The 20,419-nt window shown below is 39.4% G+C and overlaps 1 protein-coding gene across 2 annotated transcripts; it reads right to left on the bottom strand.

Moving 5' to 3' along the window:
• Positions 1-11,801: 11,801 nt before the first annotated feature.
• LOC107983662 (carcinoembryonic antigen-related cell adhesion molecule 3) lies at positions 11,802-20,094 on the bottom strand. 2 transcript variants are annotated; one of them, XM_062962644.1, is made up of 4 exons: positions 19,877-20,094; positions 14,385-14,759; positions 12,917-13,040; positions 11,802-11,972 (listed from the first exon to the last, which is right to left on the bottom strand). In XM_062962644.1, exons 1-4 carry the CDS (start codon positions 19,989-19,991, stop codon positions 11,969-11,971), a joined length of 618 nt encoding a protein of 205 aa, XP_062818714.1. In that variant the 5' UTR covers positions 19,992-20,094; the 3' UTR covers positions 11,802-11,968. The 2 variants fall into 2 exon arrangements, with proteins under 2 accessions (XP_062818714.1, XP_062818715.1); XM_062962645.1 differs by having other exon boundaries at positions 12,917-13,037.
• Between the last annotated feature and the right edge of the window lie 325 nt (positions 20,095-20,419).

Raw genomic sequence — 20,419 nt, 5'->3', positions numbered from 1 at the left:
TCCAAGCTTCTGCCGGCCTGTTTAGCTTGGATAAGTGAGACTCTACTGTAATAATAAATAGAGTAAAATAATAAATGCAATAATAATAATAATCAGAGTGAAATAATAAATGTATTATTAATAATAAAAATAGAGTAAAATAAATGTAATAGCAACAATAATAGAGAAAAATAATAAATGTAATAATGCCAATAATAATAGAGAAAAATAATAACTGTACCATATATTCTCGAGTATAGCTGACCCAAATATAAGCCTACCAGGACCCTCACCCGAGTATAAGCCGAGGGGGGCTTTTTCAGTCTTTAAAAAAAGGGCTGAAAAACTAGGCTTATACTTGAGTATATACAGTACATTAATTGAGGCACCAGTAGTTTAAATGTTTTTGAATCTTTACAACACACTGTAATTTAAGATATGACTGTTTAACTCTGATTAAATCGTAATTTTCATCTTCTTCAATTTAAATGTGCTTATGTATCCTTTTAATAATAATAGAGTAAAATAATAAATGTAATAATAATAATAAATGCAGTAAAATAATAAATGTAATAATAGAGTAAAATAATAAGTGTATTATTAATAATAAAAACAGAATAAAATAAATGTAAAAGTAACAACAATAATGGAGCAAATGGCCGCCCCAAAGCATGTCGTAGCAAACAAAGAATATATACCTTTGGCTTATCTAAAACTGACCAGTGGCTGAGGATCTTCCTCACCTTCCACACCCACTTGGCATAAGTGATACCTGTGACCTGACTTGTTGATTTCAAGCTAACTTTTGGTCTTGGAACTTTCTGGAGAAAGGCACCAGCTCACAGGAAGGGAGCGGCATATGCAGAGGCAAAGCCACAAAGGCAAAAGTTTATTATTTTCTGGCTTAAGTACTGATGGAGTTTCTCGGGGTTAACCTGGCATGGTGTAAATTGGGTTTAATCCACAACCTTATGCAGTTTGTGCAATTAAAACTGACTTTCTCAAATAACCCGAGCAATGCCAAGTACCCAAGCTAGTAAACAACGACAACAACAATGTATTCATGCATATTTTACTCTTTCAGTCTCGACGGTCCTCAGCTTCTTCCTCCAACTGGCTTTGGCTCCAAATGGAACGGACATGATGGACGTCACACACTCGCCAGACCAAGAAAGGACTGTTTCACCAAATAACTGCTTTGGTCAGTGCAATAAATCTATATATATAAAAAGGTAATGAAATTTCGGCCTAGGACAAAACAACAAAACTACACATCCCAGAAACATTAAACTTGGCAGCACAACCCCTCATCCATGCCTCTACGTTCATACAACAAAAAGAAAAGAAAAATAAAGTCCTAATTAGAGGGAGAGGAATAATTGTTTTTATTCAATTGCTGCCAGTTAGAAGGCTAAGCTCCGCCCACTTGGTCTCCTAGCAACCCACTCAGCCCAGGGGATAGGCAGAGTTAGGCCTCACTTAGGCCTCTTCCACACTGCCTATAAAATACAGATTATCTGATTTGAACTGGATTAAATGGTAGTGTAGACTCAAGGCCCTTCCACACAGGAATATAACCCATTTATAATCTTCCCATACCCATACTTCGCCACAGCAACACGTGGCTGGGCACAGCTAGTAATGTTATAAAAATAGTATTTTTAAGATACGTAAACCTTGAATCTGGCTCTGTAGTTTCCATCTGGCCATGCAAAAAGAATCACACTTCCAGCCGCCGAATTTCTGCTCTCCGATTTCATATTGGCGGGTAAAAGCCCCAGGATGATCCTTATATCCACAGGACCGATATTGGGGCTTCGTTTATGAATGTCCGACAAAATCAGCATTTTCTAAGTCCTCCAATGTGACTGTGCAATTCTCAGGCTGGAAAAAAACCATCATTTGAATAGGATTTTATATTATCCACAATGTCGTATATCCACACGAAGCCTGGAAATGTACTGTATATACTCGAGTCTAAGCCTAGTTTTTCAGCCCTCCTTTTAAGACTGAAAAAGCCCCCCTCGGCTAATAATAATAATAATAATAATAATAATAATAATAATAATAATAATAATAATAATAATTCTATTCTTATACCCCGCACCATCTCCCCGAAGGGACTGGGGCGGCACACATGAGGCCAAGCCCGGACACAACAATATAAAAACAAAACAATAAAACAGATCAATCAGACAATAAAAACAAGTCATAAAAAACCACATGCAAAAATAAAATGATAAAATCATGGATTGGATTGTAAGGATCTGGGCCAAAGAGCAATATATGTCGATGTCATCAGGGAGGGGTGGTTACTAAAGCTATCATAGCCATAAAGTGCCATTAAACTTGGGTGAGGGTCCTGGTTGGCTTATATTTGGGTCAGCTTATACTCGAGAATATATGGTATATTTATTATTTTTCTCTATTATTATTGGTATTATTACATTTATTATTTTTCTCTATTATGGTTGCTACTTTTACATTTATTTTACTCTATTATTATTATTAGCATGGCGTTATGAGTTGGTTTAAATAGCTGATTTTAAAGTAGATATAACTGAGTTTAGTGTCTCTGTATATTTATAATTATTTTATGTCCCGACATGGAGTGCTTGTTGTATATACGTTGTGCTCCGCCCTGAGTCCCCTTCAGGGTGAGAAGGATGGCGGAATATAAATGTTTTAAATAAATGAATAAATAATTATTCGACTTCTTTCTCTCCAAACCTTAGTCTTGATGGACCATTTATTTCAATGATTCCCAAAGTGGGCGCTACTGCCCCCTGGTGGGCGCTGGAGCAATCTATTCTCTCAAGGTGGAAAATGCATATTATTATAGGCTTAAGGTGGAAGAATGTGTATTATTATTATTTTTATTATTATTATTCTCTCAAGGTGGAAAAATACATATTATTATATGTTTAAGGTGGAAAAATATTATTATTATTATCATCATCATTGTCATCTTAAGGTGGAATAATGCACCTATTAGGAGATGGGGCGGGGCCAGAGGAGGGGCGGGGCCTCTTCCCAAGAGCCCGAGACAGGGCTGAGCAACTGAGGTGCCTGTTAGGACACACAGGGGGTGGAGCTAGGGAAGGGGGCGGAGCCTCCTTCCAAGAGCACGAGACAGGGCTGAGAATCTATACCTCTCCTGAGGCGCTTGTTGGGACACAGAGGGCGGAGCTAGAGAAGGGGGCGTGGCCTGCGTCCAAGAGCCTGAGACAGGGCTGAGCCTCTATATCTCTCCTGAGAGGCTTTTTAGGACTAAAGGGCGGGGCTAGGCGTGGGGGCGGGGCCTCTTCCCAAGAGCCTGAGACAGGGCTGAGCATCTATAACTCTCCTGAGACACTTATTGGGACACAGAGGGCGGAGCTAGGGAATGAGGCGGGGCCGCCTTCCAAGAGCCCAAGACAGGGCTGAGCCTCTATATCTCTCCTGAGCAGCCTTTTAGGACTAAAGGGCGGGGCTAGGGGTGGGGGCGGGGCCTCTTTCCAAGAGTGTGAGACAGGGCTGAGCCTCTATACCTCCCCTGAGGTGTTTGCTAGAACATGGGGGCGGGGTATAGAGGTTCATACCCATCAGGCACTCGGGAAGAGGCCCCGCCCATCCTCTAGCCCCGCCCCCTGTGTCCAGGACAAGGATAGAAGCTCAGCCCTACCTCAGAGTTCTTAACTCCGCCCATCCCAGTCCTGGCCTCCCATTTGTGGCTCCGCCCACCTCCCCCTCCCAGCCCTGCATCTTGGACTAGGGGAGAGGCTCAGCCCCGCCCTCTTGAGCAGGAGCCACGCCCACAACTCTAAGCCACGCCTCCTTTCCAAGCAGCACTGAGTCATATTTTTTCTGGAAAGGGGGCGGCAGGCCAAATCAGTTTGGGAACCACTGATCTATTTCTTTCCCTCTATCTTTGGTTCTTCTAGATGGACAGGGACTTGTGGAGTTGATTCCTTCTGGAAACGTGGCCCTGGCGTCGGGTGCGAACCTGTCTCTTGTTTGCAACGTGACCGACTCCGACCCGGACCTGTGCTTCGCCTGGTACTTCGACTCCTCCCGAATCAACGTCAGCCGCTTGCACTTGCTCATTGAGTCGTTCTCCGAGGAAAACCAAGGGACCTACCAGTGCTGCGTCCACGACTCACGGCGCAACCTCACCTGCTGCGCTTCGGCCTCCGTCCATCTCAACGCCGGAGAAGGTGAGGCCTCCGCCTCATCCTGATACTTAGTCTGGCTCATTTTATTCCTGAGATAGAAAACATCTGGATCTTTCTCTTCTTCCAGGAGCAATTCTCGAAGTACCCACGGCGATCAATGCTGGCATAGTGATTGTGCTGTTGGCCGCCACAGCTTTGATGGTGACCCTAGTGAGCTATTTATGTGAGTCTTGTTCTTTTATTTGCCGCACTCAACGGGTGCATCTACGCTGAAGAATTGGCACAGTTTGATACCACTTAAAGTGCCGTGGCTCAATGCTTTGGGATCCTGGGAGTTGTAGTTTTACTAAGAATGCATCTTGACTGTGGAACGAGTGTAGTTTGATACCACTTTAAGTGTCATAGAAAAATGCTTTGGGATCCTGGAAGTTGTAGTTTTACTAAGAATGCATCTCGACTGTGGAACGAGTGTAGTTTGATATCACTTTAAGTGTCATAGAAAAATGCTTTGGGATCCTGGGAGTTGTAGTTTTACTAAGAATGCATCTCGACTGTGGAACGAGTGTAGTTTGATACCACTTTAAGTGTCATAGACAAATGCTTTGGGATCCTGGAAGTTGTAGTTTTACTAAGAATGCATCTCGACTGTGGAACGAGTGTAGTTTGATACCACTTTAAGTGTCATAGACAAATGCTTTGGGATCCTGGGAGTTGTAGTTTTACTAAGAATGCATCTCGACTGTGGAACGAGTGTAGTTTGATACCACTTTAAGTGTCATAGACAAATGCTTTGGGATCCTGGGAGTTGTAGTTTTACTAAGAATGCATCTTGACTGTGGAACGAGTGTAGTTTGATACCACTTTAAGTGTCATAGAAAAATGCTTTGGGATCCTGGAAGTTGTAGTTTTACTAAGAATGCATCTCGACTGTGGAACGAGTGTAGTTTGATATCACTTTAAGTGTCATAGAAAAATGCTTTGGGATCCTGGGAGTTGTAGTTTTACTAAGAATGCATCTCGACTGTGGAACGAGTGTAGTTTGATATCACTTTAAGTGTCATAGAAAAATGCTTTGGGATCCTGGGAGTTGTAGTTTTACTAAGAATGCATCTCGACTGTGGAACGAGTGTAGTTTGATACCACTTTAAGTGTCATAGACAAATGCTTTGGGATCCTGGGAGTTGTAGTTTTACTAAGAATGCATCTCGACTGTGGAACGAGTGTAGTTTGATATCACTTTAAGTGTCATAGAAAAATGCTTTGGGATCCTGGAAGTTGTAGTTTTACTAAGAATGCATCTCGACTGTGGAACGAGTGTAGTTTGATACCACTTTAAGTGTCATAGAAAAATGCTTTGGGATCCTGGAAGTTGTAGTTTTACTAAGAATGCATCTCGACTGTGGAACGAGTGTAGTTTGATATCACTTTAAGTGTCATAGAAAAATGCTTTGGGATCCTGGGAGTTGTAGTTTTACTAAGAATGCATCTCGACTGTGGAACGAGTGTAGTTTGATACCACTTTAAGTGTCATAGAAAAATGCTTTGGGATCCTGGAAGTTGTAGTTTTACTAAGAATGCATCTCGACTGTGGAACGAGTGTAGTTTGATATCACTTTAAGTGTCATAGAAAAATGCTTTGGGATCCTGGGAGTTGTAGTTTTACTAAGAATGCATCTCGACTGTGGAACGAGTGTAGTTTGATACCACTTTAAGTGTCATAGACAAATGCTTTGGGATCCTGGGAGTTGTAGTTTTACTAAGAATGCATCTTGACTGTGGAACGAGTGTAGTTTGATACCACTTTAAGTGTCATAGAAAAATGCTTTGGGATCCTGGGAGTTGTAGTTTTACTAAGAATGCATCTCGACTGTGGAACGAGTGTAGTTTGATACCACTTTAAGTGTCATAGACAAATGCTTTGGGATCCTGGGAGTTGTAGTTTTACTAAGAATGCATCTTGACTGTGGAACGAGTGTAGTTTGATACCACTTTAAGTGTCATAGAAAAATGCTTTGGGATCCTGGGAGTTGTAGTTTTACTAAGAATGCATCTCGACTGTGGAACGAGTGTAGTTTGATATCACTTTAAGTGTCATAGAAAAATGCTTTGGGATCCTGGGAGTTGTAGTTTTACTAAGAATGCATCTCGACTGTGGAACGAGTGTAGTTTGATACCACTTTAAGTGTCATAGACAAATGCTTTGGGATCCTGGGAGTTGTAGTTTTACTAAGAATGCATCTTGACTGTGGAACGAGTGTAGTTTGATACCACTTTAAGTGTCATAGAAAAATGCTTTGGGATCCTGGGAGTTGTAGTTTTACTAAGAATGCATCTCGACTGTGGAACGAGTGTAGTTTGATACCACTTTAAGTGTCATAGACAAATGCTTTGGGATCCTGGGAGTTGTAGTTTTACTAAGAATGCATCTTGACTGTGGAACGAGTGTAGTTTGATACCACTTTAAGTGTCATAGACAAATGCTTTGGGATCCTGGGAGTTGTAGTTTTACTAAGAATGCATCTCGACTGTGGAACGAGTGTAGTTTGATACCACTTTAAGTGTCATAGACAAATGCTTTGGGATCCTGGGAGTTGTAGTTTTACTAAGAATGCATCTTGACTGTGGAACGAGTGTAGTTTGATACCACTTTAAGTGTCATAGAAAAATGCTTTGGGATCCTGGGAGTTGTAGTTTTACTAAGAATGCATCTCGACTGTGGAACGAGTGTAGTTTGATATCACTTTAAGTGTCATAGAAAAATGCTTTGGGATCCTGGGAGTTGTAGTTTTACTAAGAATGCATCTCGACTGTGGAACGAGTGTAGTTTGATACCACTTTAAGTGTCATAGACAAATGCTTTGGGATCCTGGGAGTTGTAGTTTTACTAAGAATGCATCTCGACTGTGGAACGAGTGTAGTTTGATACCACTTTAAGTGTCATAGAAAAATGCTTTGGGATCCTGGAAGTTGTAGTTTTACTAAGAATGCATCTCGACTGTGGAACGAGTGTAGTTTGATACCACTTTAAGTGTCATAGACAAATGCTTTGGGATCCTGGGAGTTGTAGTTTTACTAAGGGTGCATCTTGACTGTGGAACAAGCATAGTTTGATCCCACTTTAAATGTCATGGCTAAATACTTTGGGATCCTGGGAGTTGTAGTTTTACTAAGGGTGCATCTAAAGACTCTAGAAGAAATGTAGTTTGATTCCACTTTAAGGGCCGTGGCTCAATGCTGCAGGACCCTGGGAGTTGTAGTTTGTGGCAGAGAAGGCTAATGGCCTTCCAGAACTACAACTCCCAGGATCTAGTAGGAGATGCATGTACAATGTGATCTACTCCACTTCAATGCTGCGGGATATTGGGAGTTGTAGTTTTACTAAGGATGCATCTAAAGACTGTAGAAGAAATGCAGTTTCATTTCAACTACAACTACCAGGGTCCCTGGTAGTTGTAGTTTGCACTGTGTGGCAGAGAAGGCTAATGGCCTTCTAAAACTACAACTCCCAGGATCTCATTGTAGAGGATGCATTTCAATGTGATCTATGCCACTTGAAGTGCTGCGATTCAATGCTGTGGGATCATGGGAATTGCAGTTTTACTAAGGATGCATCTAGACTGTGGAAAGAATGCAGTTTTCCCCTGACATTAAGTCCATTATAAATGCGTTATATAGCTGTGTGGATGGGCCTTGAGTCTACACTGCCATATAATCAAGTTCAAATCTGATAATTTGTATTTTATAGTCAGTGTGGAAGAGGCCTAAGTGAGGCCTAACTCTGCCTGTGCCCTGGGCTGAGTGGGTTGCTAGGAGACCAAGTGGGCGGAGCTTAGCCTTCTAACTGGCAGCAGTTGGATAAAAACAATTATTCCTCTCCCTCTAATTAGGACTTTATTTTTCTTTTCTTTTTGTTGTATGAACGTAGAGGCATGGATGAGGGGTTGTGCTGCCAAGTTTAGTGTTTCTGCGATGTGTAGTTTTGTTGTTTTGTCCTAGGCCGAAATTTCATTACCCTTTTATATATATAGATATTGTCAAAGGATATGATTTTCAGTCCTTGTTGCCCAGGTTTCCGCTTGAAAAGGAAGGCCCCGCTGGTGACCAATGCGATCCCATCTGTCTATGAAGATCCGACGCCAGGCTCCCTCGAGACAAAGCAGGTATATTTCTGGGGGAACAAACCACACTTTTCAATATCCCACTGAAAAAGAAAACCCGTTTATGAATAAGGAAAAGAGACAAGTTAGAGAAGAGTTTGCGGCAGTTTGCTTCTGGCTGTGCCAACTGGTGGAAAAAGCAAGATTTCACTCCTTTCTTGCCTCTCCCCCAAGCCGAACGAATGGCACGCAAACTCATTTTGCAGGATGCATTCCATTTGCAGTTGAAAGCCACACCCAAATACCACATCTCATGTAGTCGCCATTCAAATCTAGGCACTTACCATAGTGATGAATGAGCTTTGCAACTCCTTCCCCACTAAATTCTGCCACTTGGAAACAAATGGTTGAGGACGCAAGTGGCAAAGTTTAGTGGGGAAGGAGTTGCCAAGCTCATTCCTCACTATGATAATTGCCTAGATTTGCATGGCGACTATGTTGAGAAGTGGTATTTGGGTGTGGCTTTCAACTGCATTTGGTAAATGTTTTCTCCTATACTTTGTTCATTTTTAATTCCAAAACGTAATCTACTTTCTGGATAGCCCTCGTATTTACTAGGACTCAATGGCATCTACCCATTTTCGCCCTTCTTTTTTGGGCTGATATTGCGAAAGGCAAGGAGGCCATATTTGCCTTCCAAATGTTCTTGCATGTCTTTGTTTTCCTTTAAAAGAGAATGGTTCAGGAATTCGAGAACATGCAAATCTATGATGATGACTTATGCTTCAGCAGATGATCAATTTGTTTTACTTTCTTACAGGACAAGCGTGAAGTCTCACCTGATGCTAATGCAACCTACGAGGTAGATATATTGATATGGGTATGGGTATGGATACGATAAGATATAGATATATTGATATGTATCTACGAGGTAGACCTGAATATAAGCCGAGGCACCTAATTTTACCACAAAAAACTGGGAAAACATTGACTCCAGTATAAGCCGAGATACCAATAAAATTGGATTAATTGAGGCATCAGTAGTTTAAATGTTTTTGAATCTTTACATCAAATTGTAATTTAAGATATGACTGTTCAACTCTGATTAAATCATTATTTTCATCTTCTTCAATGTAAATGTGCTTATGTATCCTTTTAATAATAATAGAGTGAAATAATAAATGTAATAATAATAATAATAAATGCATTAAAATAATAAATGCAAAAATAAATAGAGTAAAATAATAAATGTATTAATAATAATAAAAATAGAGTAAAATAAATGTAAAAGTAACAACAATAATAGAGTAAAATAATAAATGTAATAATAATAATAATTAACAGAGTAAAATAATAAATGTAACAATACCAATAATAATACAGAAAAATAATAAATATACCATATATACTTGAGTATAAGCTGACCTGAATATAAGATCACCAGGACCCTCACCCGAGTATAAAACGAGGAGGTGTTTTTTCAGTCCTAAAAAAAGGCTGAAAAACTAGGCTTATACTCGAGTATATACAGTAATCAAAGCTGCAAACGTGGAGTCCTGACTGAATATGTGTATAAAAGCATATATTATTGTGTTTCCCCATTTCCTTTTTTTCTTGTATATTGACTATGTTATGCATTGTTCAATAATAATAATAATAATAATAATAATAATAATAATAATAATAATAATAATAATAATACAGGACTTGCAGCGTGAAGATGAAGATGTTTACCAAGAACTGGAGAGTTAAGCCTTCTTTCGGGCTCTCCATATCAATCTGGGACTTTCATCTCCAAAAGGAAAGGCTCCGTAATTCAAAGACTTTTCGCCTGGGAAACATCTGTTTGTAACAAAGACACTTGGACAGAATAATGGGAATCCAAGTGACGGCTGGTCTTGCTTGCTTGAGCAGTTTTCTATTGCAATTAGTACTGAAATTAGTAATGAAAGGACTATGTGTGATACTTAATTTTAAATGTAATTTTTCCAATTCAGCACTCTGAAACAATCTGTTTACACACATAGTAAAAATGAATATAATGCCCACTTTCACAGACAACCTCCTGCCTCCACAAACAGGCTAAAGTTTCAAGTGCTGAGGAGCCACAAAAACCCTCCCTCCAGGTTATAGCGAGTGCCATGAACACGTATGTTGTGACTCAGTTGGAATCTCAGATTGGCTCTGATGAGGATGATGGGATTCAGGTTCAAAATGTCCCTGCTTTACAAGATGAGGAACAGAGTGTGCAAGTTCATTTTCCCATAGCAAGGAATGATGTTGATGATACTGAAACTAGCCAGGTGCAAATTGACTTAGAAAAGGAGGACAGTTCTCACTCTGATAACGAGGCTCAGCAAACTAACGAGCAGGCTGGCCTTGATGAAACGGGCTCCTTGGATCGAGCTGACCGTTTGGAATTCAGGGTTCGGAGGAGTGTGAGAATCGCAAACAAGAGGGAGGTTAGAGGCCAGAGAAATGCTTTCATGTTTTGCAAAAGGTATTAAAGCAATGTGTTTGGAGACTTTGTCAAAGCAACTTTCGTTCAACCAAGAAGCAAGCTCTCGTTTTCCTGGATTACCTTGCAGCCTATGTGTTCATGTTCCTGGGACTTTGTCATGCCCTAATGCGACTTTGTTTATTCCTTGTGATTTCCTGAATAATTCTACAAGGCTTTATTTTGTAACCAACTTTTGGAACTTAACTTTTGCCTTTTAAGAACATTTTCTCATCTATTTTCTAATAAACTAAAAAAGACTTCAACCTCTGTGCAGTTTGGTGTATATAGCAAGGTGAAGCTAGCCTTATTATGTGTATAGAAGATAATATAATTCATACATAACAAATGCAATGGTAATAGTAATATTATTATTAATAATAATAATTATGGTTAAAATACAGACTATATTATTATTTTATTATGACACAGCAAACAAGATAGATATGCTGGATTTCTGGATCATAAAGTCGGTAAGCTTTGTGTTCATCAGAATAGCCAACCAGTAAGCATTCTTTAGAGCTGCAATCTAACTTCCCACTTCGCTTTTCTTTTGGGATGTACACATAGACTTTGGATCCAAACACCCGGAGTGTTTTACACTTGGAGAATGACCAAACCACAGTTCATATGGGGTTACATGATTTTTTGCATTGGGCATTCTGTTTTGCAAATAACAAGCGGTATTAATGGCCTCAGCCCAGAATTTACACTCCAATCCATATTATTATTATTATTATTATTATTATTATTATTATTATTATTATTATTATTATTAAATAGCTATGAGATTTGGAAAGCATGTCTATTGCAAAACTGGGAAGAGACAAACAGCTGGTCTCTCTATAGGTGCATCCACACTGTAAAAATGATGCAGTTTAATACCACTTTGATTATCATGCCTCAATGCTATGGAAGGCTAAAACTGCAACTCCCAGAACTCTATAGCATTAAGTTGTGGCAGTCAAAGTGGTATCGTTCATAATACAGTGTCGATGCACCATAAAACGTCCATCTCTGTGTTTCATTTTGTGTTTTTCCTGTAATAAAAACTAACTACCGGTACCGAAGCAATTCTAGTATGCAGGAGACCTTTATTTCAATAAGTCGATACAGTGGGTTTCTGGGCTCGTGAATGGGAAGAGAGCATCTACGTCATAAAATTCTTGCAGAGGGATGATGTTTTGCTGCGTCGGAGGCTGGCAATATTTGCGACCGAGGCAGCTTCGGGTCCTTCGTTTTCATCTGGAAGAAAAAAAACCGCCGGTTTTGGACCAGAAGTTCCTGCATTGCAGCACTTTGATCCTGGGAGTTCTAGTTTTCTAAGGTGTCTATACACACCATGTTTTGTGTTAAGCTATGGTGACCCTATGAATTTCTAGGTGGCATTTTGTAAGGCAAAGAATATCCTCAGAGGTGATTTTGCCAATTCCTTCCCCTGAAATGGAGCTTGTGTCATCCTATGTTTGGTGATGGTCTCCCATCCAAGTCCCAACCAGGGGCGAACCTGTTTAGCCTCCAAAATCAGATAGGATCCAGTGCCTTTCAAGCTCAAATGGGATCTTTTTTTAGGGGGTAATTTGATAAGGAAGCAGCTGAAATTCTCTGCTGGAGAAAGTATATGGTGACGGTTTTCCATCCAAGTCCTAACCAGGGCTGACCCTGCTTAGCTGCCAAGATCAGATAGGATTGAGTGCCTTTCAAGCTCAAATGGGATCTTTTTTAGGGGGTAATTTGATAAGGAAGCAGCTGGAATTCTCTGCTGGAGAAAGTATATGGTGACGGTTTCCCATCCAAGTCCTAACCAGGGCTGACCCTGCTTAGCTGCCAAGATCAAATAAGATTGAGTGCATTTCAAGCTCACATGGGATCTTTTTTAGGGGGTAATTTGAAAAGGAAGCAGCTGGAATTCTCTGCCGGACACACAATCTATGGAGGCGGTCTCCCATCCAAGTACCAACCAGGACTGACCTTGCTTAGCTTCCAAGATTAGATAAGATCAAGTGCCTTTCAAGCTCAAATTGGATATTTTTCAGGGGAACTTTGATAAGGAAGCAGTTGGAATTCTCTGCTGGTCACGCAGTATACAGTGGCAGTCTCCCATCCAAGCACCGCCCAGGGCTGACCCTGCTTATCTTTCAAGATCAAACGGGATCTTTACGGTTTCCTTGGAGACCAAAACGCCTTACGTTCTTGGGTTCGCTCTCGAAGTCTGGTAAACCAGCAATGCCGCCACTCCCATGACGCCCAAAAGAGTCCCGACGACGATCCCTGCGATCGCTTTCCCCGTGAGTTTACTCCGCGGCCTTTCTTCTGACATGGGAAGGAAAGAGACACAGGGAATATAACCCAAAGTTATTCATTTTTCCTTTCCCAAAATGTGATGTTAAATAGGCTTTTCCTTAATCCCTCCTTATTATCCAAGATATTCATTATCCAAGGTTCTGCTGGCCCGTTTAGCTTGGATAAGTGAGACTCTACTGTATTATATTATTTAGGATTTAAATTAGGATTCAAATCAGGCAGGGAAGAATTCAAAGTTAATTTATTTGCTGATGATGCCATGATAATACTAGAGGCACCAGGGGAATCCACAAGGGAAGTAGTATTAAAGTGCAATAGCATCTCATGGAACTGACATAGAAAGAAACCTGGATAATGACTACAGGATTGGTGCCATGTATTAAACATTTTAATATGCTTTAATATGCTTATCATTTTAAACTGTACTTACATGCTTTACTTGTTTTAACAACTAATTATGGTATGTATTGTTTTATTTTTGTATAATTAGTGGCATTGAATATTGCCAAAAAATTTGTAAGCTGCTCTGAGTCGCCATCGGGGTGAGGTAAAGCGGGATAGAAATAAATAAGTAAATAAAATAAATAATAAATATAATAAAAATTGAAAAGATATCATGTCTTGCAATAAATTTTGAAAAATCAGAGATTATGCACAAAAAAATCTATCCTGGCAAGGGTTAAAGAAATCCAAACGATTCTGGGGATGAGACTGGGGGAGAAAGAAGCTTAAATACTTGAGAGTTTATATCTCCAATACCAAGTCCCATAAGCACTTTGTTAGAACTAAGATCGCATATCGCACTCTGCACTTGCCCTATAAGCCTTATATATCACCTGTCACATCAGCACTTTTAATCTTGTACCCATTACTCTGGCCCGGCCCAGTTCTATTGTGTTTTAGCGTATTGTTATTGCTTGTGGTTTATACTGTTTTAATTCCTTTTAATTTGCCTTTGTTTTGTATTGTTATATTGTGTGTTGAGGCCTTGGCCTTTGTAAGCCGCATCGAGTCCTTCGGGAGATGCTAGCGGGGTACAAATAAAGTTTAATAATAATAATAATAATAATAATAATAATAATATCCCAAAAAAATCTATATATATAAAAGGGTAATGGAATCACGGCACCGGACAAAACAACTAAACTAAACGCCCCACAACCTTGAAAATTGACAGCACAATCTCTCATCCACGCCTCTACGTTCATACAACAAAAAATATAATAAAATTAAGTCCTAGCCACAGCAACACGTGGCCGGCACAGCTAGTAAATAATATAATACCAACTCTATGATTTCCAATGACTTTGTTTTTATGGGAAGGGAGGGACAAGGTGTGCGAAGCATATTTACCTCCGACCAACAGGAATGTCTGTCCGTATTCGGAGGTCTTGTTGCCAGGCCTATGTTTCTGGACAGCGTAGTAGCCAATGTCTACCATGGTGAGGTTGGAGATGTGCAAGGAGCAGTGCTGCTTCATTCTCTCCCGGCCCGTGTAGGCTTTGCCATAGTCGTACTTCAAAGCCGGTGGCGGCGTGTACTGAAAGATCAGGGTCTCGTTGGAGACGAACCCTCGAAACCAGACACAGAAGAGGACATCGACCAGATCTCCAGAGGGGATGATGGTGACTTCCGTACCTTGCAACGGCAGCCAGGGTTCCGACGTGACCGGGATGGAGACGTTAGCTGCACGAACCGAACCAAAGCAACAGGAGAGCAAGATGTGCCCTGGAAAGAGACAGTAGGTTGGAATGTATCCTCTGCACTAGCCATTGAATACAGTTTGGTCCCACTTTGAATGCTGGGCCTCCTCTTGTGTTAAACCTCCCGGAGATGTAGTTTTTGGGATGGCTAGAGAGCTCCAGTGGATCCCAGCCGAACCCCCAAATCACTTACCCCGAGAAGGTAGGCAATCCAGCAAGGGAGATGCAAACAACTGCAACAACAACAACAACATTGTCTAAGGCTTTCATGGCTGGAATTACTGGGTTGTTGTTTGACTTTCGAGCTGTATGGCCATGTTCCAGAAGTTTTCTCTTCTGATGTTTTGCCCACATCTGTACCTCACATCTCTAGGGACACATTGTCTGCAACAGATGTGGGTGAAACGTCAGGAGACATAAGTTTCTGGAACATGGCCATACAGCCCGAAAGACTGACAGCAACCCGCTAATAATAATAATAATAATAATAATAATAATAATAATAATAATAATAATAATAATAATAATAATACATCACACAGTCCTAGACACTTGGGAAGTGTTCGACTTGTGATTTTGTGAAACGAAATCCAGCATACCTATCTTGTTTGCTGTGTCATACAACGTCGTTGTGATAATAATACTATTTTGTAATAAAATAAAACAATAATAAAGGTAGGCAATCCAGCAAGGGAGATATACAAACAACAACAACAATATGTTATAATAAAATAAAATAAAATAATACAGTAGAGTCTCACTTATCCAACATAAACGGGCCAGCAGAAGCTTGGATAAGCGAATATCTTGGATAATAAGGAGGGATTAAGGAAAAGCCTATTAAACATCAAATTAGGTTATGATTTTACAAATTAAGCACCAAAACATCATGTTATACAACAAATTTGACAGGAAAAGTAGTTCAATACGCAGTAATGTTATGTTGTAATTACTGTATTTACGAATTTAGCACCAAAATATCACGATATATTGAAAACATTGACTACAAAAATGGCTTGGATAATCCAGAGGCTTGGATAAGCAAGGCTTGGATTAGTGAGACTCTACTGTATGTTGTAATAAAATAAAATAAAATAATAATAAAATAATATGTATTTTATAGAAATACAGTAGAGTCTCACTTATCCAACATAAACGGGCCGGCAGAATGTTGGATAAGCAGATATGTTGGATAATAAGGAGAGATTAAGGAAAAGCCTATTAAACATCAAATTAGGTTATGATTTTACAAATTAAGCACCAAAACATCATGTTATACAACACATTTGACAGAAAAAGTAGTTCAATACGAAATAATGCTATGCAATTACTGTATTTACGAATTTAGCACCAAAATATCACGATTTATTGAAAACATTGACTACAAAAATGCTTTGGATAATCCAGAACACTGGATAAGTGAGTGTTGGATAAGTGAGACTCTACTGTAGTATTTTGTAATAAAATAAAATAATAATAATAACAGTAAATGTAGGCCATCCAGCAAGGGAGATATAGAAATGATAATAATAATATTTTGTAATACATTAATAATAAAATAATAATAAAGGTAGGCAATCCAGCAAGGAAGATATTTTGTAATGAAATAATTAAAATAACATTATGTAATTTTATAGAAATACATTTTAATATGTGTATTTATAGAATTTTATTTTAATTATGTTAACTCACCTCGAGCCGCAAGGAGTGGCGGGTAAGAAAGAAAATATAATAATGATGATAATAATAATAAGTATTATTATTATTATTATTATTATTATTATTATTATTATTATTATTATTATTTATACCATGTATTATGTAACAAGATTTTGTCCCTAGATTATACATATCATATCTGAATTGGTTCTATCATAAAAACATGTGGAAAGTGTATTGAACTGCCAAAACTTTGTCTTTGCGGGCAGAACTCTCAGGGAATCGGCGACCCCGACTGATTGATGAGCCAGATTTCATCTCTGCCCATCTGTCAGACCGCTCTGCAAACGGCAAAAGTGGTACCGACCAAGAATGACAACTTCACTGATTTTATCTGCTGAATCCCAGCGGCACTGATGCTTTATTTATTATTTACACTAATATTTACAGTGCTGAATTCCAAAGCTGTCAGGACACATACTGCATCCGCAAGAACACGGAACTTCTCTGTGTCTCTGAGTCAGTTATCTGTACACTGAAGCACCTCTTCTGCATTCCACAGCCTGTGATGTATCTTCCTGTCAGGTAGCACAAACGGAAGTCTTTGTCATTTGCCCTTCCAACAATCAATCAGGGCTCGCTGCAATTAACCTCTTGACTGCTGGAATGCTTGCCGGAACAAAATGCATACATTTCCACAGCAACAATAAATTAAACATTTCACTCCATATCACAAAAACACTAACAAGAACATCTTGTAGCACATTTTGCGACCTCATCATTGAATCTCAACCAATTCAACAGAGTTTGTAGCACAAAAACAAAGTTTCTGGAGTAGAACAACTACGTTAAAGGAAGGACCCCACAATTAAACATGAAACAACACTTTCAAGACAGAAGCAAACAAAAATTTCAAATTTGGTTACATAGTATAGTCATCAGTATCAGTCAATCAATTGATCAACTAATCAATCACTCAATTGATCGATGCTTCTTTTCCATTTTTCCTGCTTAGCAACAAAGTACAGCTAAAAATGTTTCGAAACTACTAAATTAAATATTGGATTAAAATGTCAATAATTGAAAACAGCATAATGAATGTTTAAAACATAAAAATAAATACACAAGGCAACCACGCTCCATTGTAAGACCCATTCTTAGGTGGTGCCTAGCTGCATTTGTTTGATGCCACTGTAGAACGAAAACAGTTTGGCACCACTTGAAATGCTTAATGCTGTGGAAGTCTGGGAGTTGTAGTTTGGCTAGGGCCTGGTTGCAGTATGGTGAGGCTCCAAAGGATCCTTGGCAGAGGAGGCTCAAGACCTTGCAAAACTACAACTCTTGGGATTCCATTGTATTGAGCCAGGGCAGTTCAAGCTGTTCTAAACTGCATTAATTCCACAAAGCGGATGCACCCTGTGTCCCGAAGTGAGATTAAAGGGTGATGGCACCCTCTGGAGGAAATGTTGGTCATTGCATGAGAGAAAGGCAGAAGATTCTGAATTCTCCACCAAACCTAAAAAGGAATTATTACACTATGTAACAACATCTGAAAACACAATTCCGCTCCTGGAATTGAAAGTGTGATTTCCTGTTTAATTGTGCAGTCCTTACTTGGAAAGTCATTGTTCTACTGCAGAAACTACCACAAACTATGTTGAATTGGTTGAGAGACTTTCTGAGATATTGAAAAACTATAACAAAAGTGTGCTATAGTAGGATGTTCTGCCAAAACAAAATTTTGTGCCAAAACAAAAATTTTTCCCATGCTTTTCTGATAGAAACAATTAGGAACAAATTGATAACCCAGGAACAAAAATTGTGTTACATGTTGTTGTTCTTAATATATAAATGAGATTCAAAGTGACTGAAGAGGGCTGTTGGGACTTTCAGGAAAACGGCGTCAGTCTTGCAGTCTAATATATCAATTCCTGCACTGGTTGGTTTTTGTTGTTGTTGTTGTTGTTGTTGTTGTTATTATTATTATTATTATTATTATTATTATTATTATTATTATTATTACACAGCAAACAAGATAGATATGCTGAATTTTGTATCACAAAATCACAAGTCGCACACTTCCCAAGTATCTAGGACTGTGTGATGCTGAGGATATGATCTATGGTTTCGTCGGTTTCCTTGCAGAGTCTGCATTTTGGGTCATCAGCTGATTTTCGATCTTGGCCTGAATTGCATTTGTCCTGATGTCTTGCTCCTGGGCTGCAAGGATCAGGCCTTCTGTCTCCTTCTTCAGGGTCCCATTCGTGAGCCAGAGCCAGGTCTTCTATTATTATTATTATTATTATTATTATTATTATTATTATTATTATTATTATTATTAATTGCCTTTGTCCTGATGTCTTGCTCCTGGGCTGCAAGGATCAGGCCTTCTGTCTCCTTCTTCAGGGTCCCATTCGTGAGCCAGAGCCAGGTTTTCTCCTTATCAGCTTTTCCTTCAATTTTGTCAAGGAACTTTCCATGCAGTGTTTTGTTGTGCCAGCTGTCAGCTCTAGTTTGTAGTGCGGTTTTCTTGTACTGGTTTTTTGTCTGCTGTGCTTTGAGGAGTTTCTGATTTTTGACTTCAATCAAAGCAGGTTCTTCACTTTGCTTTCCATATTCTGCCAGGGCATGTTCTTCTTGTTTGACTGCTTGTTTGACTTATAAGAGTCCTCTGCCCCCTGATCTTCTAGGCAGATATAGCCGGTCAACATCACTGTGAGGGTGCAGGGAATGATGAATGGTCATGAGTTTTCTTGTTTTTCTGTCCAAATTGTCCAGTTCCGCCTGTGTCCAGTTTATGATGCCAGCAGTATATCTTATGACAGGTATGGCCCAGGTGTTTATGGCCTTGATGGTGTTGCCTCCATTGAGCTTGCTTTTGAGAATTATTATTATTATTATTATTATTATTATTATTATTAAATAATTTTTATTGGTTTTCCACATCACAAGACAATAATCAATTAAAATATAACAAAGGAAGAGAAAGAGAAAGAAAGGAAAAGAGAAAAGAAAAAAAAGAAAGAAAAAAAAAGAGAGAGAGAAAACAACCCATGCCCCCCATATATTGTACTTCCCTTCTTCCCTTATGGGGATCAATTATAATGTTATTTGTATTTATTTATTTATTTGTTTTTAAGTCCTGGTTGAACTGGTATATCCTTTTTGCTTCTCCAGTAACATAGCTTGTTTCTTACTGATCGTCCTTATATTTTTTGTATTGTTCCCAGTCTGTCTTTTTTATTGATTGTCCTCTATGCATCTTCAATAAAAACGTTAGTACATCCATATCTCTAATGTCTTCAAGTTTCTCGAGCCAAGAATTATTATTATTATTATTATTATTAGCTTTGCAGTCTAATATATCAATTCCTGCACTGGCTTTGGAAGGGAATGGGTGGACTAGATGTCCTCTAGGTGCCCCTTCGCAAAATCCTACCTCCTTTTCCCATCTTACTTTCCCAACACTTTGCCATTTCTCACCTGCAAGGACCCACATGGGCCACGGTGTTCCATATCTGGGGGTCCCCAACGGTGTCGGGCAGCATCCACCTGTTGTCGCCTTCCTCTTCTTTGGGGGCAGTGGGTCGCCGGACATGCTGAGACCCCCGAATGGGGTGAGAGGCCTCAGTTGGCCCCTCCGTTTGTTGTGACCCAGCCAGAGCCCATCATCGACATCAGCCCATCAGCAGCCAGTGCGTGATGTCAGCTGCCTCCATCCTCCCCTTGGAAACCAATGGAGGTCATAAAGCAGGGAAGTGAGCTAGAAGGAGATGCGGCTAAAACTGGACTCAGCCGTCTTCTTTTTTGAAAAATACATTTTTATTAGTGTTATTTTCACATAGACATAAACATACAAGAAAATAAATTACAGAACTAAGAAAAAAGGGGGAAAAGAAAGAAAAAAAAGAGAGAAAAAAGTAAAAATTAAACAGACAAAAATTAGCCAAAAACATGTAAAATCTATATATATATATAATAAAAGTGAAATCGGAGTATGTATCAGCGTTTTGATTGGCCTGGCGG

This window comes from Anolis carolinensis, unplaced genomic scaffold, assembly GCF_035594765.1.
Source record: "Anolis carolinensis isolate JA03-04 unplaced genomic scaffold, rAnoCar3.1.pri scaffold_10, whole genome shotgun sequence".
Taxonomy (NCBI): Eukaryota; Metazoa; Chordata; class Lepidosauria; order Squamata; family Dactyloidae; genus Anolis; species Anolis carolinensis.
Note: the sequence above shows the minus strand (reverse complement) of the source record. Positions and strands in the feature narration are given on the sequence as shown.